At 46.7% G+C, this 25,166-nt stretch overlaps 1 protein-coding gene across 8 annotated transcripts in view; it reads right to left on the bottom strand.

The window, feature by feature from the left end:
* The window catches only part of PIKFYVE (phosphoinositide kinase, FYVE-type zinc finger containing), a 301,144-nt gene extending 279,792 nt beyond the window's left edge, over positions 1 to 21,352 (bottom strand). For 3 of the 8 annotated variants that reach the window (XM_056536876.1, XM_056536874.1, XM_056536877.1), the window contains exons 1-2: positions 20,926 to 21,351; positions 3,065 to 3,246 (exon numbers count right to left, since the gene is read on the bottom strand). In XM_056536876.1, coding sequence (XP_056392851.1) covers positions 3,065 to 3,236 — 172 coding nt within the window. In that variant the 5' untranslated portion in view covers positions 3,237 to 3,246; positions 20,926 to 21,351. Of the gene's footprint in view, positions 1 to 3,064; positions 3,247 to 9,715; positions 9,838 to 20,925 lie in introns of those variants that run through there. The other 5 variants (XR_008847336.1, XM_056536872.1, XM_056536875.1 and 2 more) reach the window with 3 other exon arrangements.
* Between the last annotated feature and the right edge of the window lie 3,814 nt (positions 21,353 to 25,166).

The following is a 25,166-nucleotide window of genomic DNA, read 5'->3' as shown; positions in this document are numbered from 1 at the left end:
ATTTTGTCTCTTTACCAAACCCCCTCAGCACGCCTTAAAATTAATGGTTCCCTATCCCAATCCTTTAGCATTCACAATGGGACGCGTCAGGGTTGCCCCTTATCCCCTTTACTATACGTATTGGTCATGGAGCATCTCCTGACTGCTATCCGGTGGAATCCTGATATCTCGGGTGTCGACATTGGAGGTCATGAGTACAAGTGCTCAGCATTCGCTGATGATCTCTTGGTATATATCACTAATCCCCATGTCTCACTTCCTGTGTTGATGTCGGAGCTGTCGGGATTCGGGATATGGTCCAATTTTAAAATTAATGTGGCTAAATCGGAGGCACTTAATGTCTCCCTCCCCCAATCCTCAGTCGATCTCATTAAGTTGAATTTCCCCTTTGCATGGCCTTCAGGAGGCCTTTCCTATTTGGGCACGAAGATCCCTGCAGATTTATCCCGTCTTTTCCATTGCAACTTCACTCCTCTTCTAACACAATTTGACACTCTCCTGCAGGCATGGCGCCGCAAGAACTTTTCCTGGTTTGGCAGGATTAATATCTTAAAAATTACCCTCCTTCCAAAATTATTGTATTTAGTCCAAACATTACCGATTAAACTTTCTACTACGTTCTGGAGGGGCCTGCAGAGCAAATTTGGCTCTTTTGTCTGGGCTATGGGTCGGTCGTGCATTCGAAGGGAAATACTTTATCGCCCTAAGGAGGCTGGGGGTGTGGGCCTGCCTGATTGCCGCCTGTATTATATGACGGCGATGCACGCTCGCCTATTAGACATCTTGCACAATTCTGAGTCCAAGCTCTGGGTGCGTATCGCGCACACGGTTTCTCCTCTTTCTCTAGCCGGCCTTCCTTGGACGTGGCCTCCACCCCCACCCTCCTTGCCTCTTCTATCCTTCACTTCTAGACATACCTTTTCTGCCCTTCGGGGTTCCCTGTCTAGTGGGTCCATGGTGGAGCCTACGGGCCCCCTGTTACCCATCACAGATCACCCAGATTTCCCCCCGGGCGCCTCGACTCGTGGGTTCTTAGGTGGGGACAAGTCAAACCCTCTCCGTTTCACACATGTGCTCTCCTCCTCTGACCTACTACCCCTCTCTGACATACGCCCTGATCTAGTCTCTCGTGTACGGGCACCTTTTGAATATATACAGCTGCAACACTTTTATACCACCATACGGCGCTCTACGCGCTTACATAGACCACTGACACAGTTTGAACAGCTCTGTCTTCAGCCTCCCCTACCATCTCACACCATAGGCTTTCTCTATAGGATGCTACTATCCCGCTACTCCACTTCACTGCCTGCTTTTTGTGCTGCCTGGGAGTCGGAACTTAATACACAATTCACACCTGAGCAATGGCGGAAATGCTTTTACCTGTCTCACAAGTCGGTTATTGCTAATAAAACACAAGAAACTAACTACAAGATCCTTTCCCGGTGGTACCGTACTCCGGAGCAGCTGCACCGTTGGTTCCCCTCTGTTTCTGAGAATTGTTGGCGATGTGACCTCTCAGCTGGCACCATGCTGCACATTTGGTGGGACTGCCCTTCTCTGCGTCCCTTTTGGACTACGGTCCGCCAGGTAGTGGGTAAGATCACTGGTGTAGCTGTCCCGGACTCTCCTGAGGCCACTCTCTTATTTATGTTTGATATGTCCTCTTCTAGATATAAGAAGTCTCTCTTGCGATATTTACTGGAGGCGGCGAAGTCGGTTATTCCTCGCAAATGGAGATCTACTGTCTCCCCCACGATTGGTGAATGGATAGCGGAAGTAAACTACTTCCAACGTATGGAGGAACTAACTGCCTTGACCCCTGCAGAAAACGATCTCTATACTAAAACTTGGTTTGACTGGCTGTCTTTCCAGTCTACCCCTGAATATCGTACTCTGCTTTCCCCTCAGAACCCGGTGGCTCCTGTTCCTGGCCCCTCTGCCTGACTTCTTCTATCTTTTGTTCTCTCCCTCCTGTAGACTCCTACTTCTTTTCTCCTTTCCCTTGTCTTGTTCCCTTCTGTTGGTACCCTTGCGCCCTTCCTGTGCACATCTTGTTACCTGGTATTTGTTATCAGTTTCCTTACCCATGTTGCATAAGTGTCTGGCTGGACACATATTGGTTAATGTAATTTGAATTTCCAGTATGGCATACTTCTCTTTCTCAGCTTGAGGTATACTGAGAGGCCTTATTGTTCCCTGATTGGGAGTTTTGGTGTTATGCAACGTCTGAACATGGACTCGTTCAGCACCTGTATTATTGTACGGTGATTGTACTTTGTTTATTTACTTGTTTATACTTGAAACTGAATAAAACTTTAATATGGAAAAAAAAATAAAAAATGAGGAACAAAGAAATATTAGTCCTCAGCTGAGGACTAATATTTCTTTGTTCCTAATTTTCAAATCTGTTTAACTTTCTGGAGCCAGTTGACATAAAAATTTTTTTTTTTTTTTCCTGGATAACCCCATTAACGCCAGCCCCCAGCTACAAGAATCAGCTGGGGGCCGGCTGGTAGGATGCGGGCTCGAGTCGGGAGTCCGTGTCATACCCAGTTAACGGCACACGGATGAGCATAGACGTCCATGGTCGTTAACCGGTTAAATAATACATTACATTTTTTTTCAATACCTGGGCTTGTGACACCACTGGACAGATCACTCAATGTTTAACAGCCTTACCATTAAGAGTATGCATACAGTGCTCGCTGTCAGTTAGAGTAGGACCACCCACTGCATTCAAGCATAAATTAGCAGCAACATAAATCTATAAATTACAAGTAAAACTGTATCTACTTTCACAAAAGAATATTAATAGCTGTATAACCTGCCCCATACAGATTAGACACTTTGCAGCTTTGAAGCCGTTCTCCCAAACCCGTGCAGAGGAAAAGATGACCAGTTGCCCATAGCAACCGATCAGATGGTTTCTTTAATTTTACAGAGGCCTTTTCAAAAATTGAACAAGCAATCTGATTGGTTGCTACGGGCAACTGGTCAACATTTCCTCGCACAGGTTTTGATAAACATCCCATACAATTCTAACCCAACCCTGAAATGTTACCTTTGTTAAAACGGAAAAGATTCACAAATGAGCTGTAAGCGGACTTAAAAGGTGGATCATCTTGATCCGGGGTCAAAGGTTTAAAATGAGTAAGATGGGACGGACTACTTGGAGACCTGGGCAGCTCGCTGGCAGATTCCAGTGTAGGAGAGGACTTGTCATCTGTGGCCATCTCATGAGACCTTCAGGGAAAGAAGAAGAATGCAATAAGAATATTTATAGAAGACAAGTATAGGTAGCCATGTACCGCTCAGCATAACGAGCCAACTTTATTTGGGCCTGAGACCCGCTCTATCATTTAAAAAACGATGCATGACAAAGAGGGGATACTAAGTAAGTTCTCATTTCTTTCTTGGAATATTCTGCAGTTCATAGTCTTGAGTTGTTTAAAAAGGGCAACCCGTCACCTGTTTATTGCTGCTCAAACCACCGGGCAGCATGAAACAAGGGTCACAGAACCCTATGAACACTATGCCGAGGCATTTCAGAGAAATTATGGTTCATAAAAGCTGTGGCGTTGTGGGAAGCGGTACCTGCAGCTACTTTACGTTCCACAGGCCATGAGTGACCCATCTCTCCCTATACACAGAGAGGGGCCTCCAAACATACCCATCAAACATGGTGTGAACAGAGTCCAACACAGGTAACTGCTGAGAGAGACTAATCATACATTTAATATTACGGGAGAAACACAATTTATAGATTTTTTATATTTGTGACAAGATCAACGAAATATGGCAACCTTTTTTGGGGTCTTAAAAAAAAAAAAAAAAAAAATAGAACCTCAATAATCTTTTACACAATATAATGCATCGCGATAACATATTCAGCTGCTAAAGGCCCAGAAAAATCGTCTACAACGGCAAGACTAGTGTACACATTTTAATGAAATATCATCAAAACATTCCTCAATAAGAATCCGGGTCCCCTCATAAAATGTTCGTCAAGCACTCCGTAAACTGACTGCCACCATCAAAACACCACAAAAATAACACAAGTATTCAGTATATATGAAAACTGGAAACAGGAATGTTGTTGGGGGTGCATGGTGGAGGCAAACTAATAATGATGCAAGAAATGGTGCAGAAAGATAAGGACCTGGGGGGGGAGATTTATCAAAACCTGCCCAGAGGAAAAGTTGCCGAGTTGCCCATAGCGACCAATCAGATAGTTTCTTTCATTTTGCAAGGGCCTTGTTGAAAATGAAAGAAGCGATCTGATTGGTTGTTATGGGCAACTCAGCAACTTTTCCTCTGGACAGGTTTTGATAGATCTCCCCCCACAATGTTAATCTTTAAGCCAATTGACATGTGGTCTTCGATGTCACCATCTGCTAAGACAAAGAGTTGCAAAAAAAGATTCTCTTTACGCATACCAAGTGACTGGAGAACATGAATTTAAAAAGGCACGGATATAATAAAAAGCACCAAAATCAGAAAGACACTTGCATGTCATGTATTTAGGCTTTAGATGTCTTTACAAATCCAATCTGACAGAATTCAATGGATACTCTTCTCCAATATGGGCAAACAATAAACATGCACTCTTGCAACGTATAGCAAGCCATTGACAGCCAAGGTTTCTTTTGACTACACAACAACGCATCCCCTTCTGCTGTCTCAGGAAGCTTGTCTGGATCTCTCGGAGCTCTAGCCTTGCCCCGAGTGATGTCATTACCTCTGATCAGCCCCCTTTCATATACACACGTTGGGGGAGATTTATCATTAGGCGTCTATTGTAGACACCGATCTACCCCTTTACACTGCTGTCTAATTCCTGTCTAATTTACACTCTTGCTAAAAGTTGTGCACTCCTAGCCCCCCCCCCCCCTTACTCTACCGTGCACTTCTTCCCTGCCTCACACTTCACAGATCTGTAGCATTTTCCCGCTGTACTCACATAGCTAGAAGTGCTGGAGCAGCAGTGTGCGCCAAACAAAACTCTGCACAATAGTGAAATCATTAATCTTTATAAAGTACACAGAGGGGGAGATTCTCAAAGAATTTTGCCCCCAAAAAAAAACAAAAAAAAAAAACAAACACACACACACAAAATGGTGACACGAAAAGAGCTTTGTGCCGCGGTTTACACCGTTCACGTCAGTTTAGTAAAAGTGGGCGTGTCCATGTATATTTTCGGCTTTACAGGATATTTTCAAAGGGTGAGAGTCCAGTTTACATCCAAAATTTCACACCAGCTAGAAATCACAGAAATTGTTGTAGTTTTATTGTTTTTTTTTTTTTTGTTTTTTTTATTTATTAATTTTTTTCTATTTTTTTTTGAGGAGGGGGAAGCTGTTTAACCCCTTAAGAACCAGCCCTTTTTCGCAATTCTGACCACTGTCGCTTTACGAATGAATAACTCGAAAACGCTTTTACCGAATATTCTGATTCTGAGATTGTTTTTTCGTGACATTCTACTTTATTTTGGTGGTAAATTTTCGGCGTAACTTGCATCCATTTTTGGTGAAAAATCCCCAAATTTCATGAAAATTTAGAAAATTTTGCATTTTTCTAACTTTGAAGCTCTCTGCTTGTAAGGAAAATGGATATTCCAAATACATTTTATTTTTATTCACAAATACAATATGTCCACTTTATGTTGGCATCATAAAATGGACATCATTTTGCTTTTTGAAAAAATTAGAGGGCTTCAAAGTAGAGCAGCAATTTTAAAAATGTCATGAAAATTGCTAAATCTGAAGGGACAGATGTTCCAGAACTACAACTCCCAGCATGCCTGGGCAGTCTAGGCATGCTGAGAGTTGTAGTTTGGCAACATCTGGAGGGCTACCCAGGGGTGTGGAAATAAAAAAAAAAAAAAAAAAAAAAATACTTGTCCAAGGGACTAAAGCGGAACACAATCCACTTGTCCTGGTAGATAAAATAATTTCAACCAAAATAGTACGATTCCCCCCACTAGACCACCAGGGATGGATATAAGATTCCTTTAGACACTGCTGACAACTTAGACAGCGGTGATCTAATGGTTAAATAGCGGCCACAGCGATCGCAGCATGTCAGGCTGTTAGCGGCGGGAGAGCTGTAGCTCCTTTTACACCCGAGGCAAGCCCAGAAAATTGCCCCCCATCTGACCCCTATAACTCCAATTTTCCCATGTACAGGGATGTATGAGGGTAATCTTATGTGCTGTGATCTGTAGTTTTTATAGGAACCATTTATCGGAACTTTTATTAGGAAAGGGGCTTATTCACATATATACGCACCTCTTAAAATATTTTAATCACTATTTTTCAGTCTTCATGAGGGACTTATATATGGAGTCTTTTGATTGGAAACCACTGAACGCCGCTGTGTTACTGGGGGGGGGGGGGGTTCTGCTTCTCCAGTTTATGTGGTGCATTTTATTTACTCTAATTTATGTCTCAGAAAATGCTGGAAGTTGCATTTAGTTACTAGATAACCAACTCCCAGCATGACCTGATACAGCCTATGGTTGTGTGGGTGTTGCAGCATGTTGCACTGTATAGTATTACAGTTAAGGTTATTGTGTAACATGCTGGGAGTTGTAGTTTTGGTTTGTGTCAGCTGTAGAGCCATAGGCTGTGTGAAGGAATACAGGGAATTGCAGTTAGTAACTACAACACCCAGCATGCCCTGATGCAGACTATGGCTCTGCAGCTGACCCGAACCAAAACTACAACTCCCAGCATGTTGCACTTTATAGTTCTACAGTTCAGGTTATGGTGCAACTTGCTGGAAGTTGTAGTTTTGGTTTGGGCGTGTTTGCGTGCATCCATGGGGCTCTTTGTTGGCGGCAGTATGAAGGGGGTGGGATTTTGGGGGTGCAATTTAGTGCGGGTGGCTAGAAGTCACTAAAAATAAATAAAATTAGATAGCAGAAATGGCAGCAGCACTTGTCAGTCCGCCCCTGTACAAAACATACATGCATACACATATCATACATACACCGGCCACTGCCCCCTATATCATACATTACATAGACACATTATACATACACCCACCGCTGCCCCCCCACATCATACATTACATACACACATCACACATACACCATACACACATCATATATACACAGACTCACACCATACATATATACACCTGCCACTGTTCCCTATATCATACATTACATACACACATCACACATACATACGCCCGCCGCTGCCCACCCCACATCATACACACGACACATACATGGACACCATACACACATGACACATACACCATACATATGCACACATCATACCTACACCCGCCGCTGCCCCCCCCCACATCATACATTACATACATACACACACGACACATACACACTTCATATATTCACATGACACATACACCATACATATGCACACATCATACATACAACTGCCGCTGATACACCCCCCCCTAATCATACATTGCAAACATATACAACCCCCCTTCCCGCCGCCTGCATGCTCGGCCTCCTCACCTGAGCCGGTGTGAGGTGAAATCCCTAGCCCGTGCAGTGCAGTGCGTCTCCTCACACACGTCCTCTCCCCTCCCCCTGCTCAGTATTTTCCCCTCGTGAAAACCTGAAACCTCCCTGTTATAAATGAGGTTCTGTGTAGACAGAGCAGGGGAGGAGCCGTGTACATCCTCATTCTCCCCCTGTCTTCTTGTATTATGCAGAGCTGCGATCTCCATACTCCGGAAGGGGGGGAGGGGGCGTGGCTTATTCATCTCCTGCAGACATGCAGACCTCGGCCTCTCCCCGCTGTAGCTTCAGCAAACTTTGGAGATCCCCTCACACCGGCTGGGGGGGGGGCTCTGAGCAGCGGCCCCCTGCTACTGAAGTCAGCTGGGGGCCGCCACCGCCCCCTCCATACAACCTGAGCGCCGGTGTGAGGTGCAAACTTGCATCGGCTCCTGCGCCTCACACCGACATTAAAGAAAAATAAGGGGGAAGTCGATCTGTCCCTGCTTGCCCGATACAGGGCTAAATCTATGACAAATTCACCTGCCCGGTGCCCAAAAACTACATGTACCGGACGATAGGATTTCCACATCCCTCAGGGGTGTGGAAATTTTATAAAAAACTACTTGTCCACGGGACTAAAATGGAGCAAAATCTACTTGTCCCTCATGACGATCCACTTGTCCGGCCAATTTTCGCTTTTATATATATATATATTTTAAGGGAAGTGAAATTGAAAAAATAGTAAAAGATAATTTTGCAGATTTGTTGGTTTTCTTTTCTACGCCATTTACCTTGTGGTTGAGGTAACATGTTAGTTTTATACTTTAGGTCGCCTGATTACAGCAATACCAGATTTGTATAGTTTACGTCATGTTTTACTAATTCTGAACTTTTTCAAATTTTTTTAATTGCCATTTTTTAACCCCTGTATTTTTTATTTTTTTTCCGCATACCAGGCTGTATGAGGGCTAATTTTTTTGCGCCATAATCTGTTTTTTGTATCGGTACCATATTGGTATTGATCTGACTTATTAATCACTTTTTAACTTTTTGCAAATCTGTGGTTTGGTATTTTTTTACATTTACCGTACGGGATACATAATGTTATATTTTAATAGGTTGTACAATTACGCACAAAGCGATACCAAATATGTTTACATGCTTTTATATAGGAAAAGGGGGTGATTTGAACATGGAAGGGGTTAATGCAGCGGTCTTCAAACTGAGGCCCTCGAGATGTTACAAAACTACAACTCCCAGCATGCCCTGGAATGGCCTGGTCCAGCCAGGATCTATCAATGACAGAGCGGGACAGGAGGAAGCAGAGGTAAGCCCTCCGGCTACCTCCATAGTGGATCGCCCCCCTGCGATCGCACTGCGGGGGGGGGGGGGGGGGCGATCCACCCCACTAGCCCACCAGGGAGCATTCACATGTCCCTTTAGACGCCGCTGTCAGCTTTGACAGCGGCGATCTAAAGGGTTAATAGCCAGCCGCGGCGATCGCCACATGCTGGCTATTAGCGGCGGCCCCCGGCTATTGAGAACAGCCGGGGGCTGCAGAGTATGGAGCGGGCAGGAATCCAGAGCCCGCTCCATACAGACTGCTGAGCGCCGCATACAGTCTCCCCGTGCAAACGCGCCTCCTCCCCTCAGCTCTCCGAAGCTACAGCTGGGAGGAGTGAAGGCAGAGGACGCAGGTCTGCACGGGGAGCAAGAAGCCACGCCCCCTCATCTCCCCCCGCACGTCTGCAGAGCAAGAAGCCACGCCCCCTCATCTCCCCCCGCACGTCGGCAGAGCAGGGGAGAGAAGACAAATACTGTACACAGCTTCTCATCTCCCCTGCTCTGCTTCGGAGGACACAGGTTTTTATACCCGGTGGCTGCAGAGTATGGAGCGGGCAGGAGTCGGGTGCCCGCTCCATACAGACTGCAGATCGCCGCCGCACTTGTCAGGTCCGGCCCTGCTTGCCCGAAGCCGGGCTAAGGGCCGGACAAATTCACCTGCCCGGCGCCCAAAACTGCTAGTCCCGGGCGTCGGGCGATAGGAATTCCACATCCCTGTCCCTGGCTACCGTTTGGGCACCACTGCAACAGTGGTCTCCAAACTGTGACCCTCCAGATGTTGCAAAACTAAAACTCCCAACAACTCCCCTTCCTAGTGGTTGCCACAGTAAAGATCACTTTACTTTCACTTTCATTCCCCCCCCCCCCCCCCCCCCACCGTAGTTTCCCTACCTGAGCTAGGATCCAGCAGTCTCCAGCGAAGATCTGGGTCCCCAGGCATCTTCTCCTTCAGGCACCGGCCTCCATCTTCTCCCCTCGACATCCAGGGGTGGGCAGAACGGGGGTTGCCATGGCAACCCACTGTCCTGCCCTGCCCTGCCATTGGTCAGAATCAGTTCTGACCAATGGCAGGGGATAGGAGGAGATCGCAGCACTGCGACCTTGCTCCTATCCCTCGGATGGTCAGGGCTGTCACTGACCGCTCCGATCATCCCTATTTTCCGGGTGATCGGGTCACCAGAGACCCGATCGGCCCTGAATAGCAGAATAATTTTCTGCGATCGCCGACATGGGGGGGGGGGGGGCCAGTGATGTGCCGGGGTGCCTGCTGAATGACTTCAGCAGGCATCCCGGTCTGGTCCCCAACCGGCTAGCGACGGGGACCGGAATTCCCACAGGCGTATGCATACGCCCTTAAAAGGTTAAGTAATTATTTTTTTTTTTTTTAATTATTGAAAAATGTTATTAAAAAAATATATTTTTAATTTTTTTCTTGGTCACTGCACCTACACTCACATTTAAGCTCTGAAATGTTTTATTTATACAGTTATCGCTTGTCTGGGCACAAGTAACCATGGAATATTTTGTTGTTTCCACTACAATTTTCTGGAATGTCAAATTTGGCGCAAAAATCAACGATTTTGGCGCCAAACCCTGTAATTTTGCCACCCAAAAAAAAATTAAAAATTTGGGGTGTGAAAACACAAAAAAAGACAAAAAGTGGTGCAAAAATAAATTTTCACATAGTTTCAAAAGAGACCTTTCATGATTTGAGAAAAAAAAAAAAAAAAAAAGGGTGACTAATATCGCTTTTTCGGTTTAAAAAATATGTAATTTTGCTAAACAATCTGTCCCCTTACCTCTATATCAGTGTTTACCAACCAGAATGCCTCCAAGTGTTGCAAAACTTGGCATGCTGGGAGCTGCAGCTTTGCAAATGCTGGAGGCACCCTGGTAGCAGAAATTAGTGTATGGCATGGGTATGGAGCAGAGCTGAATGTGTGATTATGTGTAAGCATGACCACGCACATACTCAACTCTGCTACATACACCTGATCACACACTAAGCTCTGCTGCATACACATGATCACACACTCAACTCTGCTACATACACACACTCAGCTCTGCTACATTTACACAATCACACACGCAGCTCTGCTGCATACACATGATCACACACTCAGCTCTGCTGCATTCACATGATCACTCACTCAGCTCTGCTGCATTCACACGATCACACACTCAGCTCTGCTGCATTCACACGATCACACACTCAGCTCTGCTGCATTCACATGATCACACACTCAGCTCTGCTGCATTCACATGATCACACACTCAGCTCTGCTGCATTCACATGATCACACACTCAGCTCTGCTGCATTCACATGATCACACACTCAGCTCTGCTGCATTCACATGATCACACACTCAGCTCTGCTGCATTCACATGATCACACACTCAGCTCTGCTGCATACACACACACACACTCAGCTCGTCTACATACACACACACTCAGCTCGTCTACATACACACACACTCAGCTCGTCTACATACACACAATCACACATATACATAGACCTAACAGCCTACCTCCTTCTCCCTCCCTGCACATTAGCTGTATGGTCACCATGGTTACAATACACAGGTGCAATCTCCCTCTCTCATCAAGAACAGAGGGGAGTTTGAATTTTACACAGTGAGAAGTATTTCATCTGTACTATAACCCGGTGTATCGGGTTAGACTGCGGGTGAAGGGGTGACCACAAGTGGTCCATAAACATTGCATTGTTTTTAAAAAGGTACATGGAAATGGTTTTAAGTATCCTGGAGATAATCTGACTGTGGCAGAAACATTTGACACTTTGGTACACGTGCTCCTTGATGTTCTACATTTACGTTAATAATTTAGGCAATGCGCAACGTTTGACAGTGTAAACAAACCTTGCCCAGGTAATAAATTAGTGTCTACTGCATTTTTCATTCCAGGGTGAACAAACAATAGAAAACATCTTAAAATGTTTTACCAAAAAGACACACAAAAAACCCAATGAGTGACACTGCTCAAAATTATGTGTCAAAAAAACTAAACCTCAAAAAGTGGTAACATCATTGATAAATGTCCACCATACAGTACATCTTTAATAGGACACATAAGAATGAGACATATTTACAGCATGCTGCCTTGTGCTAAACAATGCCACAGAGAGGAGCAGACAGGGAATGAATGAAGCAGGTACATTGTTCCTATGGGCAAGGAACTGGAAATGCTGTGGAAGGGGAGCAGGCAAGGTCACAGGGCAGTGATGAAGAGGGAAACCAGTGCATTGCAGGAATTGTAGTACTGAGAAAAGCTCAACTAGAAAGTACACTTATTATCAGACAGAGAAGAAACCTTTTTGAGGGTGCGTTCACACGCTAGTAACTTGCAATGGGTTTCCTGCTGCAGGAAACCCGCTGCAAGTTACGCTACTACTCATTTGAATGGGTCCGCGGACAGCCCGCAAATCTGACACTATTGAGGACTGTCTGTGGACTCATTTAAATCAATGATACCGTAACTCGCAGCGGGATTCCAGCAGCGGGCAACCCGCTGTTAGTAATAGTGTTTGAACGTACCCTTAGGCTAAGTTTCCACTTTTTCTTGGGAAAACTGCCACTGCAGTTTTCAAGCCAAAGTCAGAAGTGGATCCATAAGGGAGGAGACGTGCAAGTTATTCCTTTATATGTCCTATTCCTTTTGAATACACTTCTGGCTTTGGCTCACAAAGTGGCTGTATTCCAAAAACTGCCAGTGAAAAAACAAAGTGGAAACTTAGCCTAAGGAGTGCTCAACAAATAGGTTATAAAGGGGTTTCCTGACTCTCACCGAGTAAGGCATGCTTCACTAAATTCATTAAAAGGTTTATTAGGCATGAAGTTAAAGCAGAGTTTTTCAGGCCCCCAGTAAGTAAATGGGATGGCCCCCAGTAAGTAAATGGGATGCCCTGTAGTAATTAAAATATCAATGACATCTAAAACCTTGAACTGTCCCATTCAACTCAAGTCTCAATATTTTAGGTCTAGAAACTGCTGGGTATCCCATGGTGCCACTATCCTCCAGTGCCCATATGGCTGTAAAATGGTTTTCCATAGAGCCAGAATGGGGTATCAATGTGCACTGTTAGACATACCCTTGACTTCCTTATAATCATAGCTATACAAGAAAAGCCCAGAAGTAATACATACCCTGCTCCAAACTGACTGGAAAAACTGGCTTTCTTACTCCTGTCTGGAAATGAACACAGCCCTGTGAAGCTTCATTCTGCTTGTGTCCCACATGACGGCCACAAAATAAAAAGGAATAGCAAGGCTCATACAATGACTCCAGAGCTGTATCCGATGGGAGGACAATGCAGGAGGAAGTTCAGCATGTGATACTGATCAATCCCAATATGAAAACCAGCTGACCATATACTGGACACTCCCAACACAGATCTAGATGGACTTTGCTTTAACAACATTTATGTGAATTACCATGAGGACCCAGACTTCACACTATTATATTCTAAAAGAGTACTCTGATATCAGGATAAACAAAAATGCTGTAGAAGTATATAGCATTGCTTACCTGGTTGCCCCAGTTCTGAATGCACCCGGGGGTGCTGAGCAGTTGCATGCAATTGTTTTCTGCAGCTCTTTATCACAGTCCTCGCACCCTGCCCACATCCCTCTCAGAGTACTCTTTCTTTTCTAATGCAAGAATACCCCCATGGGGGAGATTTATCATAAACTGTGCAGAGGAGATGTTGCCCAGTTGCACTTAGCAACCAATCAGGTTGCCTCTTTCATTTTTTTAGCAAGGCCTCTGAAAAATGAAAGAATCAATCTCATTGGTTGCTGTAACATCTACGCTCCGACCAGACACGCTGGCCATGATCGCTCTCGTAATGTCCCCGCTGCCAGCGGGGCTGGGATTTGCATCGCGGGAGGGGCCCGCATACGAATCCCAGCCCGTCACTCACCTCCCTGGTCTTTCTGTTCACGCAGTCCCGGCACATAAGATGTCTGATCGCGGGGGTCCCGCCACTGGGGAGCCCAGCTATCTGTCATTCAGCACCCACCTTTGCAAGCTCTCTGCAGCGCTGGAGGCTCCGAGTATGGTGACGTCACGCCCTGCCCCCTAAGTGTCCTCAGTGCACACAGCCCTGCCCGTCCTTGTCTTTTTACAGAGCACACAAGCTTAAGGGACAAAAATATACACATTTTTATCCAGTACTACAAATATACATAGAATGGTATTTTCTACATTATATAAAAAGTCTTTGCTAATGACAGGTACACTTTAAATCGCCACCTGTAGACATAAAATGCCATGATATTGTCAAGTTGACCGAAAGGATTCTGACTGCCAATCAATATATATACTAATACTGATACATTTATATGTCATTTCTAATGCTGAATGAAAAAGATATTTGTTGAACTATGCACCACGTTCCTGAGTTTGCAAACTGCTAGTGACTGAATAACCTTGGATCAACGCCAGACGGCCCAAGATGGAAGTCAAAATATTTGAGGAAGATGCAGATTATAGAAGAAGGGCAAAGAACTGGAATTTTTCCAGTATTAGAGTGAGAGGGCTGCATAAATGAACTTTGGCCAAGAAAGAAATTAATGGACACTAGATATGCTAATATATACGGACACAATATTTTAAAAAACCAATCAGAATGTAATGCTAATTGTGATGTCATAATTCACCCTCCTTCTTTGTACAATGTAAAAACCAAATTTACTTCCTGTAATAAACAGAACTCCCTGGGGTACCGAGGAGGGAACTCATACCAACCTGGCCTGGTGTGAATTTTCTTATGTCGACGCTCGGGAATTAGTACAGCGGTAGTCACTCACAGATTAAGGCCACACATTAACTAATCCTTGACAATATATGATATGACACTTGCTATTTTATCACATATCACGTCATTTCATATCTACAGGTGGTTATTTAAGTGTGAACAGTATTTAAGTATATTTTATATCTTTCATACACAGTTTCATTATTTGCTAAAGGGCCCTGTGACTTACTAGTATTAATAGCGCATCTGTTTAATTTGTGCAATAAATAATATAGAATGTTATAACAATCTTTGTGCCCAGCTGATCTCTGAGCGCCAATACCTTTTTTTTTTTGTACTTCAGTTTGCATTTCTCCTGATTGTTCAGCCTAGGTAGCTGATTTGTATCTGTATAGTTTACACCTTTATTCCCTTTTTCATAACCTTATTTAAGTTTAGAGCCATTATATTAAATACTGAACTTATCTGCTGTAGATTAAAATGGAGTTAACTGGCGAAAAAGATTTTTCTAAAAACAAGCCCAGGCTGCCTCCTCAAAAGGGGTACTCCGGTGGAAAACAAATGTTTTCAAAATAGGTGCCATGTCAATGTCAGGGACTGTCCAGAGTAGAAGCAAATCCCCACAGCAAACCTATCCTTCTCTGGACAGTTCCTGACACAGACAAAGGTGGCAGCAGAGAGCATTGTGGTCAGATTGGAAAACACAATTTTCTCTGGAGCATACAACAGCTGATAAGTACCGGAAAGATTAAGATTTTTAAATAGTCATTTACAAAGCTGTATAACTTTTTGGTACCAGTTGATTTGAAAAAAATTTTTTCCCACCGGAGTACCCCTTTAAAACAAAAAGAACACTACCTCTCACTTGGTCCAAGTAGTCAAAATGCCATTTTGCTACTTTTGGGGGTTTCCGTTCTACACAGTGCATTTTCTGGTAAACACATTATCTAACTTCTGTAGGTCCATATAAATTAAAAGGATACCCAATTTATATAGGTTTCATTTTACTAATTATAAAACTTTTTGTACGAAAAGAAGTATGCTTAAAACTGGCCTCTTGATCCCTATAACTTATTTTTTGTATAGGTGGGATATATGAGGGCTCATTTTTTGTGCTGTGATCTGTATATTCTATTGATCCCATTTTTGTTTGATCGCTTTTTATTTATTCTGGTATGTGGTATATTTTCTGGTGACCAAAAATACTCAATTCTGGAATTTGGTATTCTAGAACCACATTGATTAGCGTTATCGCTGCTCCATTGCTTCAGGTTGCCATGGCATCCTGCAATGGAGCATCGATCAAATGGCAAGGAGGTGGTAAGTGCCCTCCTCTCAGCTGATCGAACCGTGATATTGTCGCACGTGTCTAGATCAGCTCCACTGGGCTATCGGAAAGTAAAAATACTGGACCCTATTCAAGTCAATGGGATCCCATCAGGACCCAGCAGTGTCAGCGAAGCACAACGGCCGTGTGAACTTAATCTAACTGGTGCCATAAAAAACTCTTAATATCTATATTAAAGGAGTAGTCCAGTGGTGAACAACTTCTCCCCTATTCTAAGGCTAGGGGATAAGTTTGAGATCTCGTGGGGTCCGACCGCTGGGGCCCCCCCGAGATCTCCTGTACGGAGCCCCGACAGCCCGCGGGAAGGGGGCGTGTCGACCTCCACACAAAGCGGAGGCCGACACGCCCCCTCAATACAACTCTATGGCATATGGCAGAGCTGAAGCGCTGCCTTCGGCAATCTCCGGCTCTGCCATAGAGATGTATTGAGGGAGCGTGTCGGCCGCTGCTTCGTTCGGAGGTCGACACCCGCTATCTGGCCGGAGAGCCGGGGCCACGTACAGAGAGATCGCAGGGGGCCCCAGTGGTTGGACCCCCAGCGATCTCAAACTTATCCCCTATCCGTTCCGGAGCGAGGGGGAGACTGTGACAGCGATGGAGGCCGGCATCCAGGGCAGCGGTGACAAGCAGTGATTGGTCCGGAGCGGCGGGGACACGTGAGAATTACCTCCTATACCAGTGGTCTTCAACCAGGGGACCGCCAGATGTTGCAAAACTACAACTCCTGGCATGCCCGGACAGCCAACGGCTGTCTGGGCATGCTGGGAGTTGTAGTTTTGCAACATCTGGAGGTCCGCTAGGTGAAGATCACTGTGACCTATACTTACATTGTATTCTAGATTTTCCTAATTTAAAATTGGGTGCGTCTTATATGCCGGAGCGTCCTATAGGGCGTAAAATGCGGTATATAGCATTATATGTAGCTTATTGTCTTATACCTATAATGCCTTAGAAATATGGAAAATCCAGGACAGTGATAAATCCTATGCAGACTAGAGATGAGCGAATTTATAGTAAATTCGATTCATCAGGAACTTCTCGGCTCGGCAGTTGATGATTTTCCTGCGTAAATTAGTTCAGCCTTCAGGTGCTCCGGTGGGCTGGAAAAGGTGGATACATTCCTAGGAAAGAGTCTCCTAGGACTGTATCCACCTTTTCCAGCCCATCAGAGCACCTGAAAGCTGAACTAATTTATGCAGGATAAGTCATCAACTGCCGAGCCGAGAAGTTTGTGACGAATCAAATTTACTGTAAATTCGCTCATCTCTAATGCAGACCATAGCTGCTAAGGAAACTTTGGTTAGTTGCAGTTTTTAACCTGTTTTTTCCTGTAATTATAGGCAAGTTAGTAGTGAAGTCCATCCTGCAGCCTCAAAGGGGACATTGACTTGTGTAAATAGCTGGTAGTAAGCACCTGTATAAATAGGGATTAGTGCTTGGACAAGCAGAATTTACTTTATACTTGAATGTAAAGGCTTTATTTTTGTTATGGTAAAAAAAACTAAACCCGAGAAGCCCTAGAACTAACATACATCCTATCTCCCCTCCAGTAAGTTAAGTGCGGATTGGCTACAGTCCCAACACCTGCATAGACAATTGGCAAAAATAACTAAAAAGGGTACCCAGTGCTTAGAGGAGACCGATCACAAACAGCGCCAACATGCATTTTATTAGTTTCTATGTAAATAAGATGGATGACAACGCAGGTGACTGATTAAACAAAAGCTAGCGCTCATTTTATCGAGTGTGATGAAGTTATTTTGAGAATGGTTCATTTTTAGAATATGTAACATATCTGATCACTTGTTTCCACCTTCGATGCCTTGTGACGTTACCACTTAAAGGGGAATTCCATCTTCTGACACATCAGTAATGTTTACTTATAATACACTGTCACAGATTCCCAGTGCTAAAAACCTCGGTTCTGTCCAGGGCTCCTGCAGCAATCTAGAGCAGATATCCTGGAGAAATGTGGCCGCACTAACATACTCACAGAAAATCAGCACATAAAAGGTCAGCCACATGGTATGCAGCGTGAACCCAGAGTAGTAGCCTTGCCCTCCATATTGTCAAGCTTAGTAGTCATCTCTATACATTAGCATGCCCATTTGGTGGGCTCACAGCAGGAGAGTAGAAAAATATATTTCAGATTTGGACTCAGTGAAATTTCATCTATTTAATAATTACTTTAGTGCGTGTCTAGGGATGGGGTTAAAGGGGTTATCCCGAACTAAAATAAATAAATACATTATGGTTACCTTCTTTAAAAACAAGTGCCACCACTATCCTCAGGTTGTGTGTAGCTACAACTCAGTTCCAACCAGTTCAATGAAACTGAGCTGCACTGCCATAAACAAACTGAGGACAAGGGGGGTGCTGTTTTCTGAGAGATGATTTTTTTTTTTTTTAAGCCTGGATAACCCCATTAAGGTGATAGGATCCCTTTAAAAAATAAAGTGCCATGTTGCAGTTGCTGCATGGAGACAAAAAACACAGAAACATGGTGGCCAATGTCCACACAATTTTGAAGGTAATACCATATAGTTTTACTGTCATGACTGTGTGGCTACTGGTCCCAGCATGTGGGCTTAACTTTCTCTGGCATGGGGGGCAGACCCTCACTGAGGGGAGCATGGGGGGCAGACCCTCACTGAGGGGAGCATGGGGGCAGACCCTCACTGAGGGGAGCATGGGGGGCAGACCCTCACTGAGGGGAGCATGGGGGGCAGACCCTCACTGAGGGGAGCATGGGGGGCAGACCCTCACTGAGGGGAGCATGGGGGGCAGACCCTCACTGAGGGGAGCATGGGGGGCAGACCCTCACTGAGGGGAGCATGGGGGGCAGACCCTCACTGAGGGGAGCATGGGGGGCAGACCCTCACTGAGGGGAGCATGGGGGGCAGACCCTCACTGAGGGGAGCATGGGGGGCAGACCCTCACTGAGGGGAGCATGGGGGGCAGACCCTCACTGAGGGGAGCATGGGGGGCAGACCCTCACTGAGGGGAGCATGGGGGGCAGACCCTCACTGAGGGGAGCATGGGGGGCAGGCCCTCACTGAGGGGAGCATGGGGGGCAGGCCCTCACTGAGGGGAGCATGGGGGGCAGGCCCTCACTGAGGGGAGCATGGGGGGCAGGCCCTCACTGAGGGGAGCATGGGGGGCAGGCCCTCACTGAGGGGAGCATGGGGGCAGGCCCTCACTGAGGGGAGCATGGGGGCAGGCCCTCACTGAGGGGAGCATGGGGGGGCAGGCCCTCACTGAGGGGAGCATGGGGGGGCAGGCCCTCACTGAGGGGAGCATGGGGGGGCAGACCCTCACTGAGGGGAGCATGGGGGGGCAGACCCTCACTGAGGGGAGCATGGGGGGGCAGACCCTCACTGAGGGGAGCATGGGGGGGCAGACCCTCACTGAGGGGAGCATGGGGGGGCAGACCCTCACTGAGGGGAGCATGGGGGGGCAGACCCTCACTGAGGGGAGCATGGGGGGGCAGACCCTCACTGAGGGGAGCATGGGGGGGCAGACCCTCACTGAGGGGAGCATGGGGGGGCAGACCCTCACTGAGGGGAGCATGGGGGGGCAGACCCTCACTGAGGGGAGCATGGGGGGGCAGACCCTCACTGAGGGGAGCATGGGGGGGCAGACCCTCACTGAGGGGAGCATGGGGGGGCAGACCCTCACTGAGGGGAGCATGGGGGGGCAGACCCTCACTGAGGGGAGCATGGGGGGGCAGACCCTCACTGAGGGGAGCATGGGGGGGGCAGACCCTCACTGAGGGGAGCATGGGGGGGCAGACCCTCACTGAGGGGAGCATGGGGGGGCAGACCCTCACTGAGGGGAGCATGGGGGCAGACCCTCACTGAGGGGAGCATGGGGGCAGACCCTCACTGAGGGGAGCATGGGGGCAGACCCTCACTGAGGGGAGCATGGGGGCAGACCCTCACTGAGGGGAGCATGGGGGGCAGACCCTCACTGAGGGGAGCATGGGGGGCAGACCCTCACTGAGGGGAGCATGGGGGGCAGACCCTCACTGAGGGGAGCATGGGGGGCAGACCCTCACTGAGGGGAGCATGGGGGGCAGACCCTCACTGAGGGGAGCATGGGGGGCAGACCCTCACTGAGGGGAGCATGGGGGGCAGACCCTCACTGAGGGGAGCATGGGGGGCAGACCCTCACTGAGGGGAGCATAGGGGCAGACCCTCACTGAGGGGAGCATGGGGGCAGACCCTCACTGAGGGGAGCATGGGGGCAGACCCTCACTGAGGGGAGCATGGGGGCTGGTTAGTTTTGTGTCTGTGCCTTCACATTTCCCCTTGGATACCGATAGTAAGACAACTTCGGCGCTGCGCCATTTTAGTAAAGAATTGAGCAGTGCAGCTCCTTGATTCGGAGGATTTATAGGGGGTCTGCAGGGGTCAGACCTAGATGCTGGTGACAGTATACCCCTATGTATAAGAGTCCAAGGAACTCAACCTGTTCCTGGAAAGTGCTGCTAGTAGTTGCAAAACTACAACTCCCAGCATGCCCAGCCAGCCAATGACCCGGCATGCTGGGAGTTGAAGTTTTAAAACACCTGGAGGCACCCTAGTTGGGAAACACTGCTCTAGTGACAGGTCTGCAAGACAAATGTTATCTGCCAGGGAAGGACTACCACTCCCACCAGACTCAAACAGCAAATATGCCAACTATGCAGCCATGTGGACAGGAGAGCTGGGTGGGCTTCCAGGTGCATACGGTATAGGAAATGCTGTACACCATGGATGACCCTGTCACTCCCCACCCCCAGGAATTCTCAGAGTACCATGTGACCAACTTCCACCTGCCTCCAAGCTGAGCGGGCACCCCACCCGGGTACAGGTGATGGCACCGATACATAACCGGCCTCACTGCACAAATCACCACGCACCCGACCTGCTAAACCCCCGGCCACTCAGCCCCTTCCCCTGCCTGTATACAGGAGAGGCCCGGGCGATGGTACCTGGTGTGTAGCGGCAGTGCGCTTCCTGCCTCATGCAGATGCCCGGCTTGGCAGTGGGCACAGTGCAGACCGCTGGTCCCCGGCTGTGGATGGAAGCGGCTTCCTGTTCTCTAGGAGCTGATCAGCTGAGAACCTACTGCCAGGCAGCGCCAATCACTGCTGAGCTTAAGGCAGAAGAAATCGATGGCGGAGCTGCCGATCACAGGCAGAGAAGAGGCTAAAGTGACAGTTCACGTGATAGTAATTCCAGGATCTGGTCACGTGACACATGCCACCCACTTCCTCCCCGTGAATGAGATAATTCTGTACATTACAATCCTGACACTAGAACTGAACTATTTCTTAGGTGTTTATTAAATTATCACCTGTCAAGTATAGTAAGAAGCGTTTTAAAGCAGTCTATCACAACATGTGGTTATCCAACTGTTTCAAAACTACAACTCCCAGCATGCCTAGACTACTGCAGGCTGACCAGGCATGTGGGGAATTGTAACAGATGGCGAGCTGCAGGGTGAAAACATTACATAGAGCAGTGTGTTTCCCAACAGGGTGCCACCAACTACAACTCCCAGCATGCTGAACAGCCTTTGCCACCTTGGTTGGAAAACACTGGCATGGACAGTTAAAGATTGGGATTTATGGGAAGAGTTATGATGGGAACTGATCCCAACCGCAACCAAAGAGTTTATGCATCTCATCTTATTTCTGGTCACTAAAGCCGATAAAATAAAGAAATGATCAGGCTATGTTCACACAGTGTATTTAGAGCAAGTAAAATGAGCCTACAGATTTTTTGGAACTTTTTTTTGGACGTTTTCTTTGTGCTACAGAACGTTTTTAGAGCCTTTTTGCACATTTGACAGGTGTTATATCAAGTCTTTGATTGTAACTTTTTAAATAATTAACCTAAATTTTACACTGCAACGCCACCTTGACCCTTTCCAAATGCTCCACTCTTTGGAGCATTTTTGAGTACTTTTTTTGTATCACAGTTCATGTTTTGAAACTGTTTTGCCATTTTCTTTCCATGTTTTTACAGACGTTTTATGCAAATAAAGTTTAGATTTTTTTTTTCGAGTGATCACTCCAAAGTTTTACACCACCGTTGCGTTGCAATTTTTTATGTAATCGAGTGACCAACTTGACCCTTTCCTCTATGTTGTGCTAAGGTAAAGACAGATAAGGCCAAAAAAAAAAGGGGGGTCTAAAAAATGTTTAAAGGAGAACTTCGGAATAGGAAAATTATCGTCCATACTATCGGCAGTACAAAAATAAACAGGTACATACCTTCCTTCGCTCCCCTGGTGCCTCCGGTAACCGGCTCCAGCCTCCGTCGCGATCCTCTTCCTTGTTGCGGGTTGTCGGCGAGTCATACTGCACTCAGCCAATCACCGGCCACAGCGAAGTCCCGACTCGGCCAGCGATTGGCTGAGCGGCAGTGTGAGAACGCTTCAAAACACACAATTCTTCACTACACTGGCACCTGCTGCCGGGGCCAAAAACATCACACTGCCGCTCAGCCTATCTCCGGCCGAGTCGGGACTTCGCTGTGGCCGGTAATTGGCTGAGTGCAGTATGACTCTGTGGTGTCCCAGTACCGTATTACATACCGTACCTAGTGTAGAGATCCTCAAAGTCAGAGTAACTACGTTTAGGTAGGGTTCCTCAGGTGGAACAGCCCCTAGTCACCTCTCCTCAAGTCTAATTCTCTAATGTTAATACGTGTATATATTTGATAATATATATTTTATAATAATGTATAGTACTTACCTTGTTTAGCATCGCAGGACCTTCGGTCATGTGACCATGTTAATAACCTCTATGGTATGTTAGAGGACCTTTGGAGGTCCATGGGTCATGTGTTACCTACAAGTCTTTGTAATGGTGATTAACATCAGTATGGACCAATTAGTACTAGTCCAGTCCCGGCCCATATAAGGGAGCTGCGTCCAGTTATCGCTCTCTTGGGTTGCTGCTCTCGTGGATGCCGGACTAACAGGACGGTTCCTCGCAACTTTCAATGACACGCTAGGCCTAAAAACCTGCCGGCCTCAGCTGAACCAAAACCGTGAGTTCTAATCTAAATCCCGCTAATGCTAGCGTGACTACTGGACCGCAACTAAACCCCTAAATCCAGTGGAACAGCGCACAATACTAAAAGATTCTAAATGCTAAAGTCCCAACCATTGTCAATCTCCAAGGAAAGCAGTTGTTATGCTTAGAGACTGTTCTGTTATTGAAGCTTGCAGAAATTCTTCAGTAAAAGTTAATCCTGTTTCAGAAAACTCTCCGGTTGTGGACAATCTATTATTATCCACCTCCCTATCGCTCTTGGGAAAGGTTGCGGTAGGACAGGCGTTACTGAGGAGCCCTCACCCTGGCGTCACGAATAGCAAGGGTTAACAAGCACCCTTTAATTACCGCACAGCTATGCTCCCCATACCCTACATCCCCCAGGCTATCACAACTCGCCGACCACCGGCAACCAGGAAGAGGATCGCGGCGGAGGCAGGAGCCGGTTACCAGAGGCACCAGGGGAGCGAAGGAAGGTATGTATCTGTTTATTTTTTTACTGCCGACAGTAAGGACGATAATTTTTCTATTCCGGAGTTCTCCTTTAAAATGCATCATAAGTGTGGCACTAGTCATGAAAGCTATTTTTTTTTTTTTGCAATTTCTGGTGCATTTGCAATACAGTGATCCCTCAATTTAAAATGACTTCAATATACAATAGTTTAAACATGCAATGGTCTTTTATGGACCTTTGTAACTTGAAACCAGACTCAACATACAATGCTACAGACAGTCCAGATCTGTGAAACATGTCAATGGCTGGAAGAACTGACAAATCAGAATGGGCATTCACTGGTAAAACACCTGTATTACTGATGAGTATGCACTGAATTCCTGTCTGGTAGTGCCCCCTACAGTACAGGGAGGTATTACATGTTCTGTACTACTCTTAACCTGTGCCACAGTTAGCTGCTCCTGGATGCCAAGTAAGGCTAAGTTTCCACTTGTTTTTTTTTTTTTTCTGGCAGCAGTTTTGAGCCGCTGCAGTTTTTGAGCCACAGCCGCTGCAGTATTTGAGCCAAAGCCAGAAGTGCATTCAAAAGGAACAGGGCCGGCCTTAGGTCGGGGAAAACCAGGCAATTGCCTAGGGCCCCCAGGGGGCCCCCTGTCGGCTGCTCAGCAAAGGCCTAATCAAGCCCGGGGGGAACAGCGTCCGCCACTGAGCAGCCCGTCAGGAGTTAGCGCATGGGGCCGTCAGGAGTTAGCGCATGCAGGGTCACTGACGTCCCGTGCTTGCGCCCATAGCAATGGAGGAGCAGAGCGGAGCTGTGAGGAGGACGCTCGCCGGCCGGAATGGTAAGTCACCAGCCCCAACTGGCAGCACGTCCTCTTCGGTGCTCCGACCACTGGTCCTCCGGTCCCGGGACCTACTGCTACAGTCTATAGGCCATAGCAGTAGATCGTGACCCCAGACCGGAGGACCTGTGGTTGGAACACTGAAGTGGGGCAGTACACAGACATACAGCCTCCAGCCATACACTGTATATGGCTGAAGGCTGTATGTCTGTGGGGGAATTGTACTGCACCTAATGTGGGGAGCTATACTGCACCTAATGTGGGGAACTATACTGCACCTAATGTAGGGGAACTATACTGCACCTAATGTGGGGAAACTATACTGCACCTAATGTGGGGAAACTATACTGCACCTAATGTGGGGAAACTATACTGCACCTAATGTGAGGGAATTATACTGCACCTAATGTGGGGAACTGTACTGCACCTAATGTGGGGAACTGTACTGTACCTAATGTGGGGAACTGTACTGCACCTAATGTGGGGGAACTATACTGCACCTAATGTGGGGGAACTATACTGCGCCTAATATGGGGAACTATACTGCACCTAATGTGAGGGAACTATACTGCACCTAATGTAGGTTACTATACTGCACCTAATGTGGGGAACTGTACTGTACCTAATGTGGGGAACTGTACTGTACCTAATGTGGGGTAACTGTACTGCACCTAATGTGGGTAACTGTACTGCACCTAATGTGGGTAACTGTACTGCACCTAATGTGGGGAACTATACTGCACCTAATGTGGGGAACTATACTGCACCTAATGTGGGGAGCTATACTGCACCTAATGTGGGGGAACTATACTGCACCTAATGTGGGTCAACTTTACTGCACCTAATGTGGGGAGCTATACTGCACCTAAGGT

Source organism: Hyla sarda, chromosome 8 (genome assembly GCF_029499605.1).
Source record: "Hyla sarda isolate aHylSar1 chromosome 8, aHylSar1.hap1, whole genome shotgun sequence".
Taxonomy (NCBI): Eukaryota; Metazoa; Chordata; class Amphibia; order Anura; family Hylidae; genus Hyla; species Hyla sarda.
Note: the sequence above shows the minus strand (reverse complement) of the source record. Positions and strands in the feature narration are given on the sequence as shown.